At 37.9% G+C, this 24,736-nt stretch overlaps 1 protein-coding gene across 1 annotated transcript in view; it reads left to right on the plus strand.

The window, feature by feature from the left end:
- The first annotated feature begins 18 nt into the window (after nt 1–18).
- MTREX (Mtr4 exosome RNA helicase) overlaps nt 19–24,736 on the plus strand; it is a 37,316-nt gene continuing 12,598 nt past the window's right edge. Inside the window, exons 1-16 of the mRNA XM_015848711.2 lie at nt 19–175; nt 325–456; nt 2,471–2,537; nt 3,088–3,150; nt 4,011–4,123; nt 4,812–4,986; nt 5,283–5,373; nt 5,987–6,111; nt 8,082–8,180; nt 9,865–9,967; nt 10,123–10,254; nt 11,374–11,453; nt 11,856–11,966; nt 12,682–12,783; nt 13,990–14,115; nt 22,828–22,978. Of these exons, the coding sequence (XP_015704197.1) occupies nt 75–175; nt 325–456; nt 2,471–2,537; nt 3,088–3,150; nt 4,011–4,123; nt 4,812–4,986; nt 5,283–5,373; nt 5,987–6,111; nt 8,082–8,180; nt 9,865–9,967; nt 10,123–10,254; nt 11,374–11,453; nt 11,856–11,966; nt 12,682–12,783; nt 13,990–14,115; nt 22,828–22,978 (1,771 nt within the window). The 5' untranslated portion in view covers nt 19–74. The remainder of the gene's footprint in view (nt 176–324; nt 457–2,470; nt 2,538–3,087; nt 3,151–4,010; nt 4,124–4,811; nt 4,987–5,282; nt 5,374–5,986; nt 6,112–8,081; nt 8,181–9,864; nt 9,968–10,122; nt 10,255–11,373; nt 11,454–11,855; nt 11,967–12,681; nt 12,784–13,989; nt 14,116–22,827; nt 22,979–24,736) is intronic.

The following is a 24,736-nucleotide window of genomic DNA, read 5'->3' on the forward strand; positions in this document are numbered from 1 at the left end:
GCGCTCCCGCTGCCATTGGCCGCTCCGCCGGGTGTGACGGGACGGGCCGCGCGGCGCTGTGGGAGCGCGGCAAGATGGCGGACGCGTTCGGGGATGAGCTGTTCAGCGTGTTTGAGGGTGACGCAGCCGCTGCCAGGGGCAAAGCGGGGGCTGCTGAGGCTGCCAGGAGGCCGGGGTGAGGCGGCGGCGGTGGAGCTGGGGGGCTGGGCCGGCCTCGGGGTGGCTGGCGTCTGGGGTGGGCTCAGTGGGGAGCTTTGATGGGGAAACGTTGGCCGCGTGGGGCGTTTCCTGAGCGGGTTCACGAGCTGCGCCCTGTGTTTGCAGGAAGCGGCCCGAGGACAAACCGTCGGCAGCTGGGCTGGGGAAAACCAGGAGGGATGGTGAAGTCGACAGCACAGAAGGTGCGAGTTCGGGAAAGAAGCCGAAACTGGAAGATGTCACATCAGAAGATAATAAGTAAGTACCCAGCTTGTTGTGTAAGGGAACCGTAGCTGGGCACGATGTTAAACTGAACGCCTCTTGTGATGGGTGAGTGTGTACTGCTTTGGTCGTGTATGAACTCAGATATGAAGCTGATGCGTTTATGTGAAGATGTGCTAATGAGGAGCAACACTGGAAGCAAAAGGTGCTTGTAAAGAAGGGAAGCAGATCCAGAATTACCATTTTAAGTCAGTTTCACCATTAGTGGTGTTACTAAAACATGTGCTTGACCATAGTACCTACAGTAGCTTAAGATAACCATAGAATCATAGAATGGCTTGAGTTGGTAGGGATCTCAAGATCATCAAGCTGCAACCCCCCTGCCATAGGCATGGCTGCTAACCTCCTTATCTAATACTAGACCAGGATGCCCAGGGCCCAGTCCAACCTGGCCTTGGACATCTCCAGGGATGGGGCATCCACAGCCTCTCTGTTCCAGAACCTCACCACTCTCCTGGTAAAGAACTTCCCCTGATATCCAACCTAAATCTTCCCTCCTTCAACTTAAATTCATTTTCCCTTGTCCTGTCAGTATCTGTCCTTTTAGAGACTTGGCTCCTGTCCTGTTTATAGGCTCCCTTTGGGTACTGAAAGGCTGCAATTGGGTCACCCTGCAGCCTTCTCCAGGCTGAACAAACCCAGCTCCCTCAGCCTGTCTTCGTAGGGGCGGTGCTCCAGCCCCCTGATCATCATTGTGGTCCTCCTGTGGACCTTCTCTAACAGCTCCCTGTCTTTCTTGTACTGGGGTCCACAGACCTCCAGGGGAGACCTGATCTCTATAACTATCTGAAGGGAGATTGTAGTGAGGTGGCGGTTGGCCTCTTTTCTCGTGTAACTGGCAATAGACTGGAGGGAATGGCTTCAAGCTGCACCACGGGAGATTTAGGCTGAATGTTAGGAAATACTACTTCTCTGAAAGAGAGAGTGGTCAGGCAGTGGAATGGGCTGCCCATGGAGGTGGTAGAGTCACTGACCCTGGAGGTGTTCAAGGAACGTTTGGACACTGTGGTCTTGGTCTAGTGAGAACTATTGATGACAGGTGGATGGTTGGACTGGATGATCTTGTAGGTCTTTTCCAACCTTGGTGATTCTGTTATTTTGCATATTGAGGGGGGGGAAATTGTGCATGAAATGAAGTTCTGTAACTCTTATGCAGTTGCAGAGGAGAACATTAGAGAGGTTAAGATTGGAGGCAGCCTGGGCTGTAGTGATCATGCCTTGGTGCTGTTTGTGATCTTGAAGAATGTAAGCCTGGCAGAAAGCAGAGTCGGGACCCTGAGCTTCAGGAGAGCAGACTTCCAGCTGCTCAAAAACTGCTAAATGGGATACCCTAGGAAGATGTTCTTAAGGGCATGGGTACAAAACATAGCTGGCAGCTCTTTGAGAACACCCTTCTGAGAGTGCAACAGCCCTCCATCCCTCAGCAGAAGTGAAGCAGGGGAGGCGGGTGACTGATGTGGCTGAGCAAGGACCTGCAGCTGAAACTGAGGGAAAAGAGGGAAATGTACAGGAAGTGGAAACAGGGTTGTGTAGCCTGGGAGGAATACAGAGCTGTTGTCCATGTGTGAAGAGACAGGATTAGGAAAGTCAAGGCACAGATGGAGCTGAACTTGGCAAGGGGAGTGAAAGATAACAAGAAGGGCTTCTGCAGGTACATAGGCAGGAAGAGACAGACCAAGGAGAATATTCCCCCTCTGATAAAAGGCAATGACGAAGTGAATGAACAAAGTTTTTTTTTGGTTTTTTTTTTTCTTTTTAAGTGTTAAAAGTCTGGAAGTAGCTAGAGTGTAGTTACAGTGTAGAAAATTTAACTCTCAAGTAATCTTAGTACTGGTAGTAGTTTCTACCAACTATCCTGTGTAAGTTTGTGCATCTTTTTAGTTTTGTTATGTCGCGGTTAAAGTAGAGGTGAAGTTCAACTTTTTCCCATATATAAAGAAAATAGAGTTGTCAAATACATTTCTGGCAATCCTAACTTGTGTGTTTTTAGTCTGGCAGACCTGATGCCACATGTGAAGGTTCAAGCTGTGGAAACTGTTGAAGGCTGCACACATGAGGTAAGTGCAGTGCAAATAAACATGGAATGTCTAGGCTTTCTTGTAGAAGTGCCTGTGTTACTATGGGTATTATAGTATTGTTTATATTTATTATTGTACTAATTATACACTACCTGATAATGCAGTTAAGATTGTGTCTTTGTTATCACGTAGAAACTTTACATGTATAAACATATTTTCCTTGGAAAGGGAGTGAAATCAATATAAACTGAGTAATTGCCTGTAACTTCTGGCAATTACTGGTGGTCAGAAGCCCTGACTGTGTCTTGGCCTGAAAAGCTTGTGTTTCAAGCTAGCTAAAGCAGACACATTTCATGTCAGGCAGCAGAGAGTAACAGAAATAAGAAAAATAGTTGGTGTTAGAGGAGGGTAGCAATGGTGAGAGGAAGGATGGACACACTGGAACATGAACTTATAGAACCAGGACAGTAGAAATTCAGGTAAGTTTTAGTATTTTTTAATCTCCTGCCATAGGTGTTCATAGTGTTACCTGTGACTGGAGTGCACACACAGGGTAGTCTAACATTTTTGTTTTAAATGCATTTTATAGGTTGCACTTCCAGCAGATGAAGAGTTCACAGGTCTGAAGCCAAGAACTGGAAAACCTGCGAAGGTATGTGTGTGAGATTTGTACAAAAGGGTTAAAAGCACTGGTATCCAATTACCTCTTGTATAAACCATAGGCATGGTGCTCTGCAAGATCAGCATGAAAAACAGTTGAAGGAGGGAGTCTTGCAGTTACAGAATGGCCCTGTTTTGGCTGAAGATTGCAGGAATAAGCAGATAAACAGTTTCAGCACAGTCTTGAAGGGATGGAGTGAGACTTCTTGCTTGATTAACTGTGAATTTAATACTAGAATTAACACAACTGACTATGATGACAAGCTCTAAGAATATAATGCTAAACTTGCCTGACTGTACTATTCAACTCTGTACCCACACTCTGCAAAACGATCCAGTGAATGTCCTGGTGGGCTTTGGCAGACGGACATTTGTGAACCTGTTCAGTGAAAGCATCTGAGGGGCACTTTGGCAGGCAAATGTCATCTATTATTGACTCTGTAAAACCCTTCTCAGAGACTGGCAGGCAAACTCCAAAATATGCTAGCAGTGCAATACTGTGTTAAATTTCATCTGTTATTCTTTTGGGCTAATTTATTGAGGAAAAAGGTTATACTTTGCTAGTAAGGCTTATCATGAGTGAGATTGATATCTGTATTTTAAGTTTGGTACAGTAAAAGGAAGTGCTTGAATGGAGTGGATATGTTGTTAAGCTTTGTTTTTATTCTGTGACATCAGGCATTAGTTTCACTAGTACACGTTTTTTTTTTTCCTGACTTTTAAGATTAATTAATTATAGCTGTATAGTGCATGATTTCTGTCTGTAATCTCCGTGCTTAGCCAGAAAATAATTAAATATAGTTAATAATATATGATAAAAATATGTGGGTTTTTTTTTGTTTCTCTTTTCAGGAATACCCATTTAGTCTCGATGCCTTTCAGAGAGAAGCTATTCTGTGTGTAGATAATAACCAGTCTGTATTGGTGTCAGCTCATACCTCAGCTGGTAAAACTGTGTGTGCAGAGTAAGTAATTTTCTGTCAGTCTGACAAGGGAATGGTGTGATGTTTTAACTGCCATTTTATTCAGCCACTGTTTTGGTTTTGGTTCATTGTTTGGGGTGGGTTTTTTTTTGCTTTTTAATTGAATTTACTATATTTCAATATTTCGTATTTTTTTCTTTCATCTTTTGTAGTGGGTAGTGACTTTATTAATGTTGAAATTTATCTTTTATATTTTAAACAGTCTTCTTGTTGACTATTTTTCTGCATAATGAGAGGAAAAATTCTGCAATACAGATTCGTTTTCTAGCTTTTGTGTGTAACTAATGAAGAAGTTCGTGTATGTTTTATTTTCTATCAGAAGTTTAATTTAATTTGCATTTTACTGTTTGTCAGACAAAAGTATTTAACAACTCTATGTTTGTCAAGGTTTGGTCTGGCAGCACAATTGCTTTGCTGACCTGAGTAGTGAGGTATACATGTAAATATATTAGGACATGGGTTCAAAGAATAATAGTTAGATTTTTGGTTAAAATGAAATGTTCTCTAAATTCCGTATATCCTGGTTAATTTGACAGTGTTGGTTACTCTCTAAAGGGCAGAAATAGTGTTCTGAATTTTTTTTTATTTTTTAAATCAGAAGATCAAAGAAAAGTAAGAAGTTGTTAATTTCTTTCTGACAGCTTCTAATATGTACAATATTTGAACACAGGTATGCAATTGCCTTGGCCTTGAGAGAAAAACAGCGTGTGATATTTACAAGTCCAATTAAAGCTTTGAGTAATCAGAAATACCGTGAGATGTATGAAGAGTTCCAGGATGTTGGGTTGATGACTGGAGATGTCACCATTAATCCTACAGCTTCTTGTCTGGTGATGACAACAGAGGTAGGATCAAAAATGAATTCTTAATCTGTCTTCTTTTACCTTTTTTGTTTGATAAGGTCTAATAACATTAACCTATTGTTAGATTAATATTATCAGAAGAAGCTCATTTATGTTAAAAAACACACACACACACACACACACACACACACATATATATAATTCATTGTTCCCCTTCTTGCTCTTGATTCAACTTCTAGTTACTGAAAAAAAATAAATCTCTGTAAATTCATGCTTTTACACTCAGTCAGGAGCTTTCTATTTTTTGGTAGATCTCAGTTTTTTCTCACTTTTTCTAGATCTTGAGAAGTATGCTCTACAGAGGGTCTGAGGTTATGCGAGAAGTTGCGTGGGTTATTTTTGATGAAATCCATTACATGAGAGATTCAGGTATCTTCTACCTTCTTTTCTTTTCATATCCTTATTGTTCAAGAGTGAAGACTGATTCCTTTGAAGAACTAAAACTCTATAATCTCTTACATCAGTCATCTTAGTGCATCTTAAGTTATTCGAAATTTGTTTTTTAGTGAACGTGTGGAATTGTTATTGTGTTCAGCAATTTTTGTTTTTTTTTTTTTGTTGTTGAGAGAAAGGCAACTTTGAAGACATTTGTATATTAGCTATGTCGTAGAATTACAGAATGGCTTGGGTTGGAAGAGACCTTATCTCTCTCAGTTCCAACCCCTCTGCAATAGGCAGTTTTGCCTCCTAGCAGATCAGTTGTCCAGAGCCCCATCCAACCTGAGCTCAAATGTCACAAGGGATGGGGCATCCAGTACTTCTCTTGGCAGCCTGTTCCAGTGCCTCACCACCCTCTGCATAAAAAAACATCCCTCTAGCATCAAATCTAAGTCTACCCTCTTTCAGTTTATAACTGTTCCCCCTTGTCCTGCCAAAAATATCTGATTATTTTACTTTGTAATTTAATTTGTTATTAAGTGTGCTTGGCTTCAAAACTTTGCTTTAATTACAGATTTTCCATATGACTTATTTTTTTTTCCAGAACGTGGTGTGGTTTGGGAAGAGACAATTATTTTGCTTCCTGACAATGTTCATTATGTGTTCCTTTCTGCAACTATTCCAAATGCTCGTCAGTTTGCTGAATGGATTTGCCACCTTCACAAACAGGTAACTTTTTTTGAGGCAATATACCTTTATCCTTGTGATTTTGTGGATCTCTTTAATCGTAATGTTACAGCTTACAAATTAATAGTATTTAAGTACTTTTAGCCCTTGTATCTTTATGGACTTTTGGTTCTGCACAGGAACATTAAAGCTATTTGTTTTGAACAATATTTTCAGCAGTTATTTAAACACCAGCTTGGTTTCAACAAACGCTCTGAGTTATGAAACACTGACAGTACTCTGGTTTTTAGAGTTAGGCCTTTTCAGGACTTCAGAGACTTCAAAGGGTTTATGTTTGCAGTCAGTAAGCACCACATTCATCTCTGTTTCAAGAATAATAAATGTTTCTTTTACAGTTGCATTAAAATAGGTGTATAGTTGTCAGTGGACATGCCAAGTATTCAGGGTGCAGAAAGTGTTCCTTGAGAGTTTATAGTGTTAAAGGAAAATTTTCAGGAAAAAGCACACTTTTGCAGTACTGAGCAGCTCACTGTCTTGTCAAAAGGTTTTCAGAAAGTCAGGGTTCCTGGAACAGTTGGGTAGAGAGAGGCACAGCTGAACAACTTAGTGCAGGTAGGCTGTGGGGCAGGGTCCTGGAAGCAGTCAGACTGGGCAGAAGGTAGAGAGGCAGTGCACAGTCCCTACTGCCATCATGATAGTCCTTTCTGAATTGAATATTTTTGGTTAGTACATGTTTTTTAGTCCCTGGAATACACTGTACATAATTATGGAAATATTAACCAGGTAGTAGGCAGGTTCCTTCTCACACCCTTTTGTTAGCTGTTGCTGATTGTTCACTTCACAAGAGTACAGCACTTTTTTCCCAGCTGACAAAGTTGTGTATTTTCTGTGACTAGTAGCTGTCCATCAGTTCTGGGACTTCTGTTTTTCACCTCTTCCCATATACAGAGCTCTTGATATTATCTCTGGTTAAAATTTTACTTGTCAGTTACTTCTCAGGTTCTCACAGCAAATTATGGAAATTAGTTTTAAGGCCAGCACTGCTTTCTTGCTCAATATAGCATAGTTAGAAAAAGTTATGCAGCCTTGTTACTAGCATTGCCAGTGCTGCTTTTACTTAGGAGTATTTGTTTGATGTGCTCATGAAAAAGGCATGCAGAAATCAAAAGTAAATCATAAAACCACAGGAAGTAATATGTAAGCATGCAAACAAAATTACAAAATAGGAATGTGATAAATGTAACCCATCCCATAACCATTCAGTTAATTTTTATCCTATTTTCTATAGAGATGGTTTTGCAGAAAAGATTATGAGTTAGAATTGAGGAAGTTAATATCCACTAGAGGTTGCTCTGATTATAAAAATAACCCAAAGATTTAATTCTCATATGGCTTGTGTTGAAAGGAGTGTTAAAAGAAGTCTACTCAAGATTGTCACAAAGTTTTGATATTGTTTTGCACAATGCTGAAATGACTTCTTAAAAGTAGATTTATGCAGTATTTAACATTTTAAAGGATACGTTATAACCTTCAACATGTTAAAAAGTTAACAATATGTCTTTTTCATGTGATCCAAGTAAGATGATGATATTTCAAAATGGAAATAGTTCTTTCTTTGGTTTTAAAAGGTGTTAAGACATGCTGAGAAGTAATGTCTAGTAATGCAGAAGAGAATATTACCTGTCTTCCTCTGTTTCATGAGAGAGAAATTTAATTATCAGCCTGTGTCCTAAAGGATTTGCAAGGTTTCATGTATTTTAGTAGCATTATTAGTACAAAATCCGTATACAGACTGTTGGATCTTACTAGCACATCCCTCACCTACAGGCACTGGGACGTTACATACAGGCTTAATACTGGTGACCCCAGTTACACCCCCACCTCCTTTCATCTTAGATTCTGGCTTTTAAAAATGCATGTTTTAATAGTAATGCATTATATTTGCCGTTAAGCAAGTATATATGTCTAGTATAATTAGAAACATAAAATATTTATACTGTTCTTTGTTGTAGCCTTGCCATGTGATATATACAGATTATCGACCTACCCCACTGCAGCATTATATATTCCCAGCAGGAGGAGATGGACTACGTCTTGTTGTTGATGAAAATGTAAGGAACGTTCTTTTTGAAAGGCATTTTTCCTCACTTATCAGTAATGAACTTCATCTTTTGCAAAATTTGATTGGCTGTGCAAAGGATGTGTGTGTTTATAATATGAAGTACACAAGGGTAACAGTGATAGCTGTGTGGCTGTTTTTGGAGTCATATAGAAGAGATATTTTGTTATCTACTGTAATGTTTTCAACTGAGTAATGCTTTACTGAGGGGTTTAAAGTACCCTCATCCTTACTTTCTGATACTTCTTTTAATGTTTCTCACTTAATTTTTATTTATTTATTTTTTAAAATGATAGCTGTATTTAGAATTATTTTCAGTTAAGGAGGAAAAGTGTTTGTGCGTGGTTAGGTGATTCAGGAATAGCAATGTGTTTAAATTTCATTAATGATTTGTACAGTAGTATCTTATGCCATAAACTGGAGGTCTTCATTGGGCAGTGTCTCTTCATAAATAGATTCCAAAAAGTCAGTTTTGCTACTGTGTTATTGTATTGGGTATACATATCAAGGTTTTGGTAGTAGGAGTGCTGCAAGTGTGGCCTCTGTGAGCAGAGCCCTGCAACTGTCTCATGATGGATCCAAAAAGGACCTACTGCTGCCAGAGCTGAGCCATGAGCAGTGCTGGAAAACACAATTAAGAAAGGGAAAAATTTATGTGTGGAAGTAGCTGAGAAAAGGGAGTGAGAAAATAGGAGAGAAGTGGGCCTGCGGCCACTAAGATCAGTGTGGGGTGGCAGGAGGTACTCCAGATACACCCTGAAGCCTGTAGAAAGGGCCATGGTGGAGCAAGCTGCTGTCCTCTTGCTGCTCATGGACACCATGTAGAGCAAATCTGCACAAGCAGCCCATGGAAGGCTGTGGCATGAAGGAAGCTGTAGCCCATGGAGAGCCCCTACTAGATCATGCTCCAGGCCCAGGCTGCCACCCAGGGATAGGAGCCCACTGTGGAGCTGGAGGTCTGGAGGATCTGTCGCTCATGGAGCTCCATGCTAAAGCAGTGTGCTCCTGAAGGGTGGGTTCTGTGGTATGGAGCCGTGTTGGAGCAGCGCTTGGAGAGCTGCTAGCCAGGATCAGTTGGGGAAGGGTGGTGTCCCGTGGGAGTAGTTCTACTTGAAGCAGGGGCAGGGAGTGGCCATGAAGAAGTTGAAAAGATGAACCATTATTGGCTGATCCCTGCCTCCCTTGGTGTTTGTAATTTGCTTTTAGTTTCTCAGTGCTCTATTCTTGTTAATAAAATGCAACAAATTACATCAGTCTCCCTGTGCTGAGTCTGCTTTGCCTCCTGTCGTAGTTGGTGATTGATCTCCCTGTCAACCCTTGAGCTCTTTTTCATCGTGTTTTCTCACCCCATTAGTTTAATAAGAGGGTATGAGAAAGCAGTGTAGTAGTGTTCAGTTGGCCATCAGTGTTAAACCAGTACAGTCATTCAGCATGTCTGTTGTAGTAGGTGGTGTAGTGATTAGAATAATGTGAAGTAAACCAGAGAGACAAATGTAATCTGAGAATTCTGAGCTGTGCCATTGGCCTAGTAATGTTTCTTGCTGGCTTTGTGCATTATTTTGTCCTTCAACCTGTAAGTATTTAGTAATGGTATTCAGTATGTAAAGCATTATGATTTTTTTTCAGTAGACTGTTGTAGGAAGTAATTGTTTACAAAGGTTGTCTTCTGTATCTAGGGAGATTTCAGAGAAGATAATTTTAATACAGCAATGCAAGTGCTTAGAGATGCAGGAGACTTAGCAAAAGGAGATCAGAAGGGCAGGAAAGGAGGAACAAAAGGTGAGTTTGGGTCCCATTCTTAACTGACTTCTTAGAAAACTATTCTTTTTTATTTTGTTTTTTTAAAAAGTTGCATCTAAGTTGTGCTTCTATTTTAAATCTTCTGTAAGATAATTTTTTTTTGCTAAACAGAAATTCATGAAATCTCTCTGCAGGCCCTTCCAATGTATTTAAAATTGTGAAGATGATCATGGAGAGGAATTTCCAGCCTGTAATCATTTTCAGCTTCAGTAAAAAGGATTGTGAAGCCTATGCTCTTCAGATGACAAAGTTGGATTTCAATACAGGTAACAATAAGTAAAATGCAGGTTATTCCAAATTGTAATTTGACTTCAAATGTTATTCAAGATTAATATTTATATTTCATTTATATAAAGAAATATATATATTTTTATATAAATAAAAAACACTGCTTTCTTATATACCATTTCAGTGCATCAGCCTGTTTTCAATAGGAACGTATTGATACACAAAGTAGTATTTGTTCATTGCAATGTTTAGCTGTATTCTATTTGAATGTTTTCTTTCTCCAGAATTCTGTTCACTGTGACAGTAGTGCAATGGGTTCTAGAAAATTCTGTCTGGAAATCTGAATATTCTCTTCAAGTTAAAATGGCTATAAAAAAAATGAGACACTGTTCCCTCTCAGCTGTTCAATTCACCTTTTTTTCCCTTACTTCCTCTCCTATCTACTTAAATAAAAACTCAAATGCTAAACTGAAGCTTGTTTTGTTTTTTTGACCAGGCTTGGAAAATGAGCTTCAGTACATGGCCCATACGTTCTTGGAGTAGTTACAAAAATATAATAGAGATGTTTTAAATCAGAATATCATTTCATGTTTGTGAATTGTTCAGGGTTCTTGCTTGCTCACTTGTCCCAGTCATGGTGCTTTCTGTGTCAGCATTGCAAAAATGTGCAGCCATTTCAGTCTGAAAGATGTAAAGATTTGCATCATTGTAGAGATCATATGTATTTGTGAGCTTTCTGTGGTCATACCTTTAGATACAAATTCCTGATGTTTGTGGTACTTCTGTAGAGTGCAAGTAAGTTTTAAGAATCAGTGGGGAAGAGGGAAGTCAGGGACTGTTAGGTCAAAGGGAAACGTGGAGATTCATTAAATAGATAATACATGACGTTGAGAAATCTTGAGGTTGATAGTAGCTGAAGTTTGGATTACTTTTCCAGGTTTGCCCTAACCTTCCCTTAAGCTCACAGTTACTGTTTGGACTCTTTAGGGCCCACATTTGTTAGTTGTCTGACATGGATATGAGTGGTTTTGTGTAGATTTTACTGCCTTCTGCACTACTTCTATTGTGAAGTTTTACAGATCTTAGAATGTCATAATTACTTTATTTACATTAATTAACCTTTTAAATTTTATATAAATTACAAATTGCTTTCTCAGATGAAGAAAAAAAGATGGTTGAAGAAGTGTTCAATAATGCAATTGACTGTCTGTCAGATGAAGACAAAAAACTTCCTCAGGTGAGTGAATAGGGGGAGCTACTGGTCACCTGTTCTCTGCGACTTTTGAGGCTGTGAGTTATGAATAATGGGCTCAGAAATAATAAATTTATCTCAATGAATTTACTGTTCTTTGCATTGCTCTTTGGCTTTGTGAAATAGGTCTCTGTGACCAGGCTTCTTTTTTGTTGGAATTCTAGCAAATCACATCTGACAAAATTGAACAAGTTGCTCTCATCCTTAGTTTCATGTTTGTTTTTTTAGCTATGTTTTTAAATATAAAATAAATTGAAGGGGTCTTTATTGTATTCAGAATCAGGAAGTGGTAGACTTTATAAACTTCAGAAGGTTTTCAATACAGTTGTTTTGTTTCTGCAAGGTGTATTACAATTTGCTTACTAGTGTTAACATGTTTCTTCCCAGGTTGAGCATGTGCTGCCTCTTCTGAAGCGCGGAATAGGTATCCATCATGGTGGTCTGCTACCTATCTTAAAAGAAACCATAGAAATTCTTTTCTCAGAGGGCCTAATAAAGGTATGGCTTCCCTTCCTTCCACTGTATTGAAGGATAGTAACTAAGCAGTTCTGAGAACAGCTACATACATTTAGAGGAAAGTGCTCTGTTTTGTGGATTAAAATATTGAGCTCTACAAGTGTCCTTAATCACTCCAGAAGTCTGTAGGTATCCCAGTGATGTAATCAGTTGCATCTCCCTTTCCTTGACAAATGTGTGGATTTGCATAAATACCTCCATGTTTATCTGGTTAAAAAAAAAGAAATAAACTGCTTTTTACCTCATGTTAAAAGCTTTAGCCTTTTATGCGCAGATGTCTTACATTAGTACATAATTACATCTGTGATTTTAAGTGTTACACATTTTATTCTAAAGTATTAAAACTTGCATTTTCCAAGTCCAGAATTTTTGTCTGTTGTATGATGCATGCTTATAAAGAAGGAAGTTATAGAGGCAGGAGTGATATTTGAAATCCTGCAAGTGCTTGTAGTATTTAATGCATTTGTAGGACTTGTGTTTACTTTGGCACATGGTCTCATGTAACTATTCCTTGTTTTCCTAGAAGAAATAAGCGAAGGAAGGAATGTTTTTGTTGCAGTTTTTAAATACTGAATGCGTCTATATTCCTATGTTGACAGTATGTAAGAATTACAATCTGGAGTTTTTGCAATGTTTGACTACTTACATTTGCTTAAGAGTCTGTTTTTGCTTGCTTAACTTTGGTTTGTTTATCTAGGCCTTATTTGCAACAGAAACTTTTGCTATGGGAATTAATATGCCAGCCAGGACTGTGCTGTTTACAAGTGCCTCGAAATTTGATGGGAAAGATTTCCGATGGGTATGTGCAAAAGAGGTTCTCTGGGAGAATGATTCAGTCATGTTATTTAAGCTTTTACAGAGACAAGATTTATTGTTGACATATCCACGTCAGTGTAGTATATATCTTTTTTCAAAAATCCTTTTATTTGTTCACTATTCTGTTTCCTAAAGACAAGATTCCCCAGAGTGCCATTAAAATTATTAAACAGATATAGCAAAAGAACATCAAACACAAACTTGTGCTGAATATTGGTCTGGCCTGAGAGTTGTGCACAATTTGCCCTGAAGCATGAATATGTTTTCATCCACGTCAGAGGAATCTGAATAATACATTGGCTCAGTATTGTGTCATAATGATAACTAGGTTTCGATAGACCCAAGAGAATAGGTGACTTTCTTCAGGGAGGATATTGATTGTTCTGTTATATCAGATTGGTTTGGGTATCCCATAGAATATGGATGAGATGGGAGAGAGATGTGAGAAAGAAGAAGCAGGTTTTTAAACATCGGGAACTGAATTTATTTGAATGTTTTAAACATTTAAACCAGATGTCTGATTCACATGTAAATAATAATAAGGTTGTATAAATCATCACAAAGAAGCTTAATAAGTGTTACAGTTGCTCTTTCAAAGATGGGGAAAACAGAGGTAAATGGGAGAAGCGAGAATGAGTTTTGACATAAACATATCTCTTTGGTCTCAGTTTGGGTTGTTCAGTTTCACACTTTTTTCAGTCTGATTGGATGTCTTAAAAATGCAAGAATTTGCTATCTTTGTGGTATCAGACATGGGCAACTGCTGCCTTTAAAATGTTACAGGACAGTTTTCTTAATCAATTGTTGCAAATACAATAATCTCTACCATGTGTAGCAACATTCCATGGTGTGATGCATGAGTAAAATTGCTTGGGTTTTTTTTTTTTTTGCTTATTAGAACAGTGATAGGTGTCAGAAAAATTACTGTAATTACTTATCAGTAAATGTAGCTGTGAAAATGCAGGTCAAGCTATCCTGTTGATAGTCATACGGATGGATTTGTCCGAGCAGCTTAGCCATCAGCTGTAATGAGTAATGAATTTGGTCTGTGAAAACTCCATGTCAAATGTAACTGTTTCATTGTTTCATTAGTTTTTACACATCATGAAGGTATACTGTGTGTATAATCGTAAATAGCTCTTTCTATGTTCTTACTGTTTTTCTAATGTTGGTTGTTTTTCTCATTTAGATCTCCTCAGGTGAATACATTCAAATGTCTGGTCGTGCAGGACGCCGAGGTATGGATGACAGAGGAATCGTAATTCTTATGGTGGATGAAAAAATGAGTCCAACAATTGGCAAGCAACTTTTAAAGGTAGGATAAAAGCTAACTTTTTTGTCGATTTTGGATTTGTTTTTAGATTTTCAGGGATCTTAGCAGAGGTAGAATTCTATCTTGTTTTCTCAGAGTGCACTAGTACTGCAGTGACCTGTTGTTTCTTGCTGGCCACAGTCAATTCAAGAGTATTACTGACCTGTAAAGGTTTCCTGAACTTGCAGTAGAAGTACTGGTTCTGTGATGAAATAAAGGTTTGTTAGTGAACTTTTCAGTGTAGCAGACAAACCAGTCAGAATCAAGAAGAAGCAGAAAAATGAGGTGCTTAAGTTGGCTAAAATAAAAGTTGACTGTCAGTGAGCTAAAATTAACTATGAACAAATTCACAGTGCATTTGAGAAAATCTATGAATCAAAAGAGGTTCTTAACTATGACTGTAGGGCTTCTCCAAACTATAATGGTTGCTAGTTAATTGCAAATTTATTTTCCTTTATAATTGGCATAGGAGACATTGCACTCATTCTTCTCACTTTTATGTAAAGGCTATGGCCAAAATGACTGTTATGAATCAAAATATTCTACTTTGTCTATAGACAGTCATAGACAACTTACAGTAATTGTGCAAATGCCTAAAAAACTGAGCACTTGAGGGATGGCTCAGAATGCTGATGAGGGACATAAAAATAGCAGGTCATTTGTGCTCAAAGTACATTTATAATATTTTTAGTGTTTCTACAAGTTTGTGTGAATCAAAAGTTGGTAGTTCTCTGTTTTGTTCAGGGGAATTTAAGAGCAAGCTGAAATATGTACATGGCTGCTGTTAGTTGTGTGTCTTGATCTCTCAGTGCTACGTGTTGATTCATAACAGACGTACATTGCGTGCAGATAGTGTTTGCTTCTTGAAGTCAGAATTTTCATGAATGTTTGCTAAGAAATTTTGAAAAATACTCCAACTCATACACATGGCATTAATCTTTGCATTTATTCCTTAATTTTGGATTGTTTTCTCAGTAGAATTTACTTGTGGCATGTGTTCTCACTCTTAAAGCAAGTATGTAAAGACCATAAATTTTAAATAGATTTTTGAGTAATGTAGTAAAAGCAATAGTTTGAAACAAGCTGTACAGTATTTAAAAATAAATATAGATTTTCCTTTTTAAATACAAATACTTTTAAGATATCTTTCATGACAAAACAGGCAAAGGATGCACGCCAGCTATGTTTCCTTCAGTATTCACATTCTGTACTCAACATTAAGTGCACTTAGATGAGAATTTACTTAGTGATGACCAATGTTTATCTGTGGGAAGATGATGACTGTGTTTTGTAGTGGTATTTTGCTGCCACATCAAATTTTGTGTCTTTGTTCCAGGACAAGCTTAAGATTTATATGGAGAAATTTGGATTAAAGATCCTTATTGAGAATGATAGAACACTTATATAACAAAATTTACATAGTAGCTCTTTAACCCTTTTGTATATCTGATCCAAAGCATTTCCTGAATGCTAGAGTAAAACATCTAAGAAGTAATGTTATCTGCTGCTTAACACTGTGATCAGTGACGTAAGGTATTTGTGTATATACCAGCAGTAATATTGCAGCTGTGCTGTTTGGCCGTGACACTGTTCTTTGCAATGTTGTGTACAGTACTTCAAGCTTAAGATCCAAAGTTCAAATCCTAGATGTAGTTCTTATGTAGGATATTTGTAAACATTTCTTAAACTCAGTGATGTGTATTTGTCTTTTGCAATGTAAGTAGGTTTTTTGTTTATCCTTAGTGTTTGTTTGACCACTCCGTGTTTCATAAACTGATGACTTGCTCAAACCCATAAAACTAAATGCTTACAGTACTGTTGGAGAGCTTTCTGAAGACAGTAAATTGTAGTTTTACGTTTGCATAAAATTAAGTATTTCATGATAATTTTTGAGGGGGAGAAAAGGGAGCCTGGATGAGAAATTCTCAACTATATTAGTTTAGGTGAGAAGTGAAAAGCTTCTTCTTGACACTAGATGGCCTTTGAAACTGGAGCAGCATCTCTGAGGTTGGCATTTGCTCATACAGGTCTCTGTAAGAATACATGCTAGTTGAGATACTGAACTGTGGAAATCTGTTATTTCTCTAAAAGTCAAAGATCTCAAACTAATGGTGGAAATGAATAACTTGTATACTGAAAGAAAACGTACTACTTTTGGTTTAAGAGAGTTGAATTTGAGTTTATGATTGCTTCGCTTCTACTTAACTCCTTCAGAAATTAAATGGACTAAAAAATTGAAAGAAAACATGCATCTAACCTGATAGAAGACAGTATTGTGCTCTCTTTGTCATGCGTGTGTGGAACATAAAATGCCCCAGTGCCAAGCTGCAGGAGGTAATTCCACAGGCTACATCTGGCTCTTTGTCAGGGCCTTCATTGACAGAGTTGACAGTACTGTGCCTGCTATGCTGCAATGAGAAATCCTTCTGATCTTTTTGTACTTTGTTTCATTCCTTAGGTTATTTTATCAAAATAACCAAATGGATAGGACAGCAATTCTGAGAGTTTAATAATTACACTTTAAGTTTCTATTTTATGTCCACAGTGCAGTAATGCATTGGAAAGTTCCTCAGACTTGCAAGAGCTCAAATCATTGTTCCATAATTATTGATGCAGCATCATTAGATTGTGTTCTAGTCATCTGCTCTTTGTTGCATATAGCTCAGTTCCTTTCAGAGGATTGAGTGCAGCCCTGCTGAAAAAGACCTGTGGGTATTGGTGGATGGGAAGCTGGGCATGAGTCAGCAGTGTGCCCCTGCAGATCAGAAAGCCACACGTATTCTGGGCTGCATCAAAAGCAGCGTGGCCAGCAGGTCGAGGGAGGTGAACCTGCCCCTCTGTTCTGCACTGGTGAGGCTTCATCTGGAGGCCTCTGGGGTCCCTGTGCACTGCAGGGGAATTGGGAGAGGTTAACATTAAATCTCCCTTCCAACTAAAAAATTTCTGTGATTTAGGGGTGCAGCAGGTTATACACTCCAGTGCAACTGTCATTCCCTTAGTGTTCAGTCCCTTGCTGAGTATCAGTTTAATATTCCAGCTTAATTGTAGTATTGTACTTTTCATTTGACTGTAAGCTTACTCATATGGAAAATGTAAAAAAAAAAAAAAAGCATTAGCATTTCAAAAGCTTTCCACAGTCTACTCTGGGAGAGAAATAGGCTGGGTTTTGGCCATTAACATTTGTGGGAAAAGCTGTTGCAAAATCTAGATAAATACATTGTCACCAAGAGTTGGAGCACTGCATAACCTTCCTTTCTTGTAATTCAGAGTTGTGACATGAGAATCTCAATGAAACAAACAAGTTTTGGATAATTGGTCAAAGTTTACGGTAAAAAATATGTGTTCCTTACTTTTATTTTTGAAACAGTCAGACTTCTGCTTTGTTCTTATAGAGCTTGGACTGCAGAAATTTTCCAGGCTTCAGTTCAGGAAGGCACTTAACTTCCAACCTTAAAAATCTGCTTAGAGTCAATGAGACTTCAGTGTGAAACTAGAAACTTAACTTTTTAACTGTTCAAAGGGAGAGAGAGAGATACTCAAAGACCATCTTATACAGCCTTACAACCTGATAGACAAGCCAGCAGATAGAAATAACTACTTTCTCTTTTCTTCTGGCATTTGCAGTCAAAATGTGGGGAGATTATGTGTATCATATGGCATATAAAAATCTAGTCACTATTGGAGTACATTTATTGCTCTTCCTGAGCCAGAAAAACTAAGCTAACTGCTATTATTTATTAATTGTCGTTGTTACTTATTCATACAGAATTTACGCAAACTTGTTGCTTTGTTGTTTATTTTTCTTTCCTCTGTGGGAAGCTTTTTGCCCCCAGCTGTCACATCTTTTGGAAATTTGCTTTTGTTATGGTGAACTTAGTACAGTCTTATTGCATCTTATCTTTTTTTGTTAATATTTTGTTATAGAAATTTGCTGTGTTTGAGTCCACATTTTCTTCAAAAAGAATGTAGTGTGTTTTTACTGAAACTGTAAATTGTCACTGTCACTGACAAGACAAAACTGAGTAGTAGTAAATCTGAAACCAGGATGAGTGACTGAATCAGCTTCTGAGCGCAGATACAGATACTATTTGCTGTTTTACATTTGAGTTTCTTTCTAGTACATCTGACTTGAATGGAACAAAATTTGTTTCTCAGATGTTTGGCAAATGCAGTTGTAGGGTTATCAACCCAGATCCAAAAGAATCATTGCACAGTACAATGCTTTTTTAAATCACTGTTTTTTTTACTAATGTATTCTGTGCAGAACAATTAATGTGCCATCATATGATCCTGTATTGAAGTGGTCAGTATTTGAAACTTTTATGTACAGTAATTGTCTTATATAAAATTTTTAGTTCCAAAGATTTGCTTGAGAGTTTAAATATTACCTTGTTAAATCAGGATACCTCAGTAGAAGTATGTAGGATTTATTTTTCCATTCTGTTTTTTCTGTGATCAGTTCAGAAATTGGAGTTATCAGCCTGAGGTAAAACAAAGGATGTTTCTCCCCCGTAATGATAGGAGAGAAAGTTCTGTCATTCAAAACTGATTAAAATGGTTGGGTGTAAGGAAAAAAAAGATATGTTTCATGGAAGAGAAGCTGATATATGTTTATTTTTCTCTAAGTCTTTTATTACAACCGGAGTTTTTGCAAAAGCAAAGTCTGAGTGTTTCTCATTAGCAAAACCTGTGAAAAGAAGTCTCCTGCCACCCACAGTAGCTTCTACTTGCATTGGTACAACTGTTTTGGGGGCAAAGCTGTGAGCCAGATTGGTAATGAGTTTGTGTATAAGATGGCTGTTTACTGTTGTCTGCTAAAAAAATAACTCTTCCGGAGGGTCTGCTGTGATTTGTTGCAGTCACACTAACTTAGCTCAAAGATAATCCTATGATCAGTATAACTGTACATTGTTTTGTGTTTCTGAGAGCTGGTTATTCATGCAATAACTAAGCAGTCGATATGCGGAAAAAAATGCGTGCTGTTACTATATAACTGTTTGTGTCTTATGAATGTATCAAGCTGTCACTTTATTTAATGAAGTCTTTTTTTATCTTGTGAATTACTAATGATGACTAATACAGACAGCTAAGTGTAATTATTTCCAGCTTGTAAGGAGAAAAGTCATAAATGTTTTAAATACCAAATTGTTCTTTTATGAACTTCTTTTCTGTTAAAAACAAACAAACAAACGCTGTTCTTTGTTTCCTTTTTGGAAATTCGTTCATTCAGCTTATTTATGGAAACTTTGATAAATGAAATTATCAGTGGACCCAGTGGCCTAAAATATGTCCTGCTATTCATCTAAGTTTTCTTGTTATGAAATACTCTTTCTTGTTGATTAAAAATATATAATTACCTCTTTCATCTTTATTAGCTCTTAATGTCCCTGTGACTAAAACAGTATTTCCTGTCTTACATTTCTTGTGAGAGCTCTACACATGTTTTCCATGACAGGTTGAAGAGCAAGAAGTTCTATGCAAAATTTGTTCCCCTCTCTGCATTGAAACAGCTTTGAAAATGTAAGCATTTTATCCCAGTGTAAGAGAGCAGGGAGGGTAACTCTTACCAAACGTAAGTCTTGCTCAACAGCACATGCTATTGGGCAGTAATGACAGCCCCACATCTCTGGCTAGGTGAGGTTTCCTATTTTTAACAGGAAGGAAAATAAAAAATATGAAAAAGCTGTGAGTGCCAATTCTAATATCCATTAATCTTCATTTTCGCCACTTTATTTACCTTTCTAATTGATGTGAGCAAGAAATGTATGACTAGCGACCTCTCTGATTTGACTGTGTAAGAGGATGGTCCATTTAGAAATCACTGACAGTGAAACAGGACATAGTGTGTAGCTGCTCCAATTTCAGTTAATTATTGACAGGATTATTTTTGTAGTGAATTGTTAATGCCTATGTTCTGATTTGATCAGCTGAAGCCTATTCTGTTCCAACCCAGATCTTGAAAGAGCGCTCCTTTTAAGCTGACTTAAAACTTATTAAGAAGAGGAATGTTTGCAAGAACACTAAGTGGGTTATTAATTATTGAGAACTTTAGTTCATGTATCCAAGCTGTTCTTGTTTATCTCATTTATCCAGACTGGAGCAATAAAAATCTTTGCAGAACTGTTCCCTTTCCCCTAGTATTTTGATTTTTTTTTTTTAGTTAGTTATTCAGAAATAAATCTGTTGCTGCTGTCTTCTGTTGAAGACTGAAGGCAGTAGAATGTTCACTCAAGTGAAACAGTTGCTTGCAGAAGAAAGATAGAGGTACCTGGGTGGTAGTTCTCCAACATCTAATTTGTAGATGTGGGATGCGCTTGGAAGTGACTGTTCAGTGCAGTTCAGTGCACAGCTCATTGGTGCTTCTTCCTTTCTCTAATATAGAGCCTTTTCTCTGGAAGTGTGGAATGGAGTTCCACACAGACCGAGAGAACTTGAGGCAGATAATTGCATACGTTAGGCTGTAGAAGAGTAAACTGATAATAGATCAGCTAAATGTCATGCATATGCTTCAAAGTATTTTAGAGAAAGTAATAGTGAATAGTAAGGAAGCTGGTGGCGTGGAGCTTTACCAGAGAAAGGAATTTAAAGAGGAACAAAAATATGACAATGAAGGTGTAACTTATATTTACTTGTTTCCTTTAGTACCAAGCAGGCTCCAGGATGGTTGAATACTTCATTCTACATAAGCATTTAGGAAAGGAAAGGCCAACTTTTCTTATTAAATACATCTCATATATCTCCATCTCTTGTTCCCTTCCACCCTGTATGTGACAAGTGTCATTATATAACCAGCAGTTGCCTCCTCAGTGATTGTGCCTGTGTTCTTTATTTGCCGGGAAGATCTGGTTCCCTGGTCATGTTTTGTGTGTGGTTAGCATGGGAAAATGACTGAGTTTTGCTGTTAGTTTTCCTAATGTAGCTGCATAATCCATCTATTGCTAATAGGTTTTTGAAGCAAGGATATCCATATAATTGCTGCCTATGAAATGTGAGTCTGTTGATAGCCAGGGTAGTCAGTAAAGAGCAGTACATGATGCAGAATTCTCTGGCTGTCAAATGCAATAAGGCTACTACAGTTCTCTTTGGTTTGGAGAAGTAACAGCTTTGGTTTTCGAAAAGAAAAAGTTCTCAATTTTAATTTTGAATACAGCATTGCCTACAGGACAACACTGGGAAAGCAGAGATTTCTGGGACTTAGAGAAGAAGGTGTGAGATGAAGGAACAGACACAGTTAACAATTTTTGCCTTAAAAAAAGGATTTCTAATTGCTTTGTAGTATGATCTTATTTTCAAAGTGTGAAATATTGATCACGTGTTTGAACTAAAAATTGCCAGCAGTTGGCTCAAATGCTAGCTTTCAAAATCAGTGTGCTTTATATGACCTTAGAAATACGTAGAGTTTCTTTCATTTGTTTTTAAATTGCTCCTTCTTCACAGTTGTACTGATTTTAAAAATCCTTCAAAGTGAGTATACAGGAGTTGTTTGATCTGTTTTGGGATATTTTGTGCATATGTTGTAAAGGATGCACTGTTTTCTCACTTTCTGATAGTATTAGTGAGAGTGTGCTGCTTCTGTTTTTAGTCCTGCAAATAGCTGATAATTTCATAAGCATGTAGTTAAGTTACACTTTACAGCAATGCAACACAAGGAGTGAAGGATGAGGTACACGGTGCAATCAAAGTGATCACAGTGACGTTTTGCATGATCTCCTCAAGGCATGCACAGCTATGACCATACCTGGCTTAGTGGGTGTAATCCAGCTGCTTTGGTTGATGCCTTCCTAGAGTCATAAATGCTGGTGTTGGAAGGAATCTGAGCCCTCCTGAGCCGGTACTGGTATAATCACTATGTCATTCTTTAGTAAATGCCATTCTGTAAATGGCACTCTCTGTTTCAGGGAATCAAGCTTTTAGGGAGTGGTGCTTTCTCTTTCCTGGAAAATTGATATATTTAGAACAATGGACAAGTGGCACATAATCCTGGTTTCAGGTCTTTAAAAGAAATAGCTGTGTTGTGTGTTGTTTAGCGTCAGCAATAGAAATTCTCAGATCTTCAGGTATCTATAGAAACTTGAGATTTCTTCTACGCTTTGCAGCTTCATGGAATCCCAGAAAGGCTGAGGTAGGCAGGCACCTCAGAGCCTGTCTGTTCCAATCCCAAGCAGACAAACCCAGAGCAGGGTGCCCTGGCCCATGTCCAGGTGGCTTTTGTGTATCTCCAGAAATAGAGAGTCCACAGCCCCTATGGAATAACCTATGAACTAATCTTAGAATGAGGCATTGCTTAGGTTAAAGGAGTTGCAGATTACCTATTTTCAAATGAACCTCAGTGTGATCAGTAAGTCTCCTTAGAGAGAAAAAGGTGTGCAACTAAGTTTTTCCAGAATATGAAAATAATGGATTGCTCTTAATAGTTAAATGGCCATTATTTTAAAGTTAAAGCAATAGCAAGAGATTTCATCTGAACTTTTCATTCATGACATGGCATTATGTATATAAATGCAGTAGAAATTACAAATACTGTTATGTGCTGGGCAAAAAAAAATAAAAATTTCTTAGGATTTGGTGAGGGAAGTAATATAAATTCAAGACAAGTTATGCTACCCATGAGAGCAGGTCTTGTATAAAACACTGCATTGTGATTTGTTTGGTGTGCTCCTATATGCTGCAGTTAGTGTATTTACTAGCTGGACAATGTTCTTGGATCTTTTTCAGGGTTCAGCTGATCCCTTAAACAGTGCATTCCACCTGACCTACAACATGGTATTGAACTTGCTTCGAGTGGAAGAAATTAACCCCGAATACATGTTAGAGAAATCATTCTATCAGTTTCAACATTACAGAGCTATTCCGGGAGTGGTGGAAAGTAAGTATTCTTGTATGTTATACTCGATTATGAAATTTAGCATAAAAGCTACTGTAACAGTGATGTAGGACATTTGAGCTTCGTTGTCCTTTTGTGAACCTGTGTGGTTCTTGTTTTCCCATCAGCAGATGCCAGTGCAATGTTTGCTGTTTTGTTACAATTTCAGGAAGAGTAATTTCCTCTCCTCCTTAAGATCTATGCTGACCTGCATTGTCAGTCTATAAAGAGGGTGTTCTCCTGAGATTTGAACAAAAATGGTTACCCCCATTGGTAACCTCTAGGACAGGAATAGGGAAAGTAATTCAAAAATTCTTGCAGCTTTTGCAAGAGCAGCAAAGAGGATGAGTTTTGTTTCTTAGTGATATGTAGAATTTAGCTAAAATAATTGTATTTAAAGTCTCATTGCAGCCTCAAAAAGGAACTAAGGCCTAAGGCATGCTGTAATCAGGGCAGTAGAGGGGGGAAAATTCAGCAAAGCAAAATTCAGAGAGGGCTGAGTCTTTATTTGCACTCCATTTAGTTAACTAAAATTTGAGCCATGATCTTTTAATAGCATGTGTTCATGAGCCAAAGTCAGTTTCCAAAGATCTCAGCCAATATTTGGGTAAGAGGCCTCTCTGAAGATTTAACCCAGAATTAATAACACAAGATAACTGCTTCCTTTGCCACCCATACATGAGCAGCTTATCTGTTAGACTCAGAATATCAAGAGACAGAGTGCACTGTGTACAGTATATGTGCGGGACTGATAAACATGCAGAGTTTCATTTTTGTCCTGATTCTCTTTGCAGAGTTTCTTACACTTTGCAGGTTCAGTATTTAGGGCAGTAGTAGTCAAACATAGTATGTATTTCCTGAGAACCTGCCTGTTCCAATTGGCATGCCTAAATCTTCATTCTGGCATTCCAGCTCCAGAAATGGAGCTGAAGAACTTTTTCTGTGCGTTTCTTCTTTTCTTAGGCACCATAGTGAGCATTTAGAGTTTTTTTGATCATTTCAGCTGCCATCTAGAATACAGAGCAGAGAAGTTTTTTAGGTCAAGGTGCAAATCGTGTCACGAGTATGAATTGCTAGCTTTTTTTATTTAGAAAAAAAAGAAAGAAAGAAAGCTTGGCAGCTAAAAATAGGGAGCACTTCCCTGAATTGTATCTCAGGCCCAACTGAAGTGGGATTTTTGAGTCACTCATGTGCATTCAAATAGCATGCAAGAAGGTAAATTAGTAGAGGATGGCCATCTTTATAGTAAGTTCTTTGTTTATATTGACTTGTATTTCCAGTGTGAGAGAAGGAAGCACGTTGCTTAAAATAAGAACTGATTTGCCTAAAAAAGATGTGAAAAAACTTGAGGAAAAAAAGCAGTGAATTCAGAGCAGTGTGCATGTAAAGCAGAGCACTGATTCTCATGAGGGAATTCATTAGAAGATGTCTGTGTGCAACTGTTTTTTTCGTAGGAAAAGGTCAAAGAGCCCTGGTATGTGGTAAATCCCCTCTTACAAATCATTGCAGATTTCTGTGGGACTTCTCTGCAACCCTAAGTCAGTGATTCCAGGACAATTGGTGGCCTAGGCTTCTCTGTTCTCAGCCTTGTTTATAAAAGCTGCTGTGGTTTGTTTGGGTTTTAAAAATAAACAAATAAACAATGTTAAGTACTATATTTAATTTACTAGAAGTAAAATTTATTGGACACACTTAGAAATGTCCAGTTTTTCAGAGAATGGATTATTGCAAAGAGAAAATATGTGTTGAAAATACTGGTTT

This window comes from Coturnix japonica, chromosome Z (assembly GCF_001577835.2).
Source record: "Coturnix japonica isolate 7356 chromosome Z, Coturnix japonica 2.1, whole genome shotgun sequence".
Classification (NCBI taxonomy): domain Eukaryota; kingdom Metazoa; phylum Chordata; class Aves; order Galliformes; family Phasianidae; genus Coturnix; species Coturnix japonica.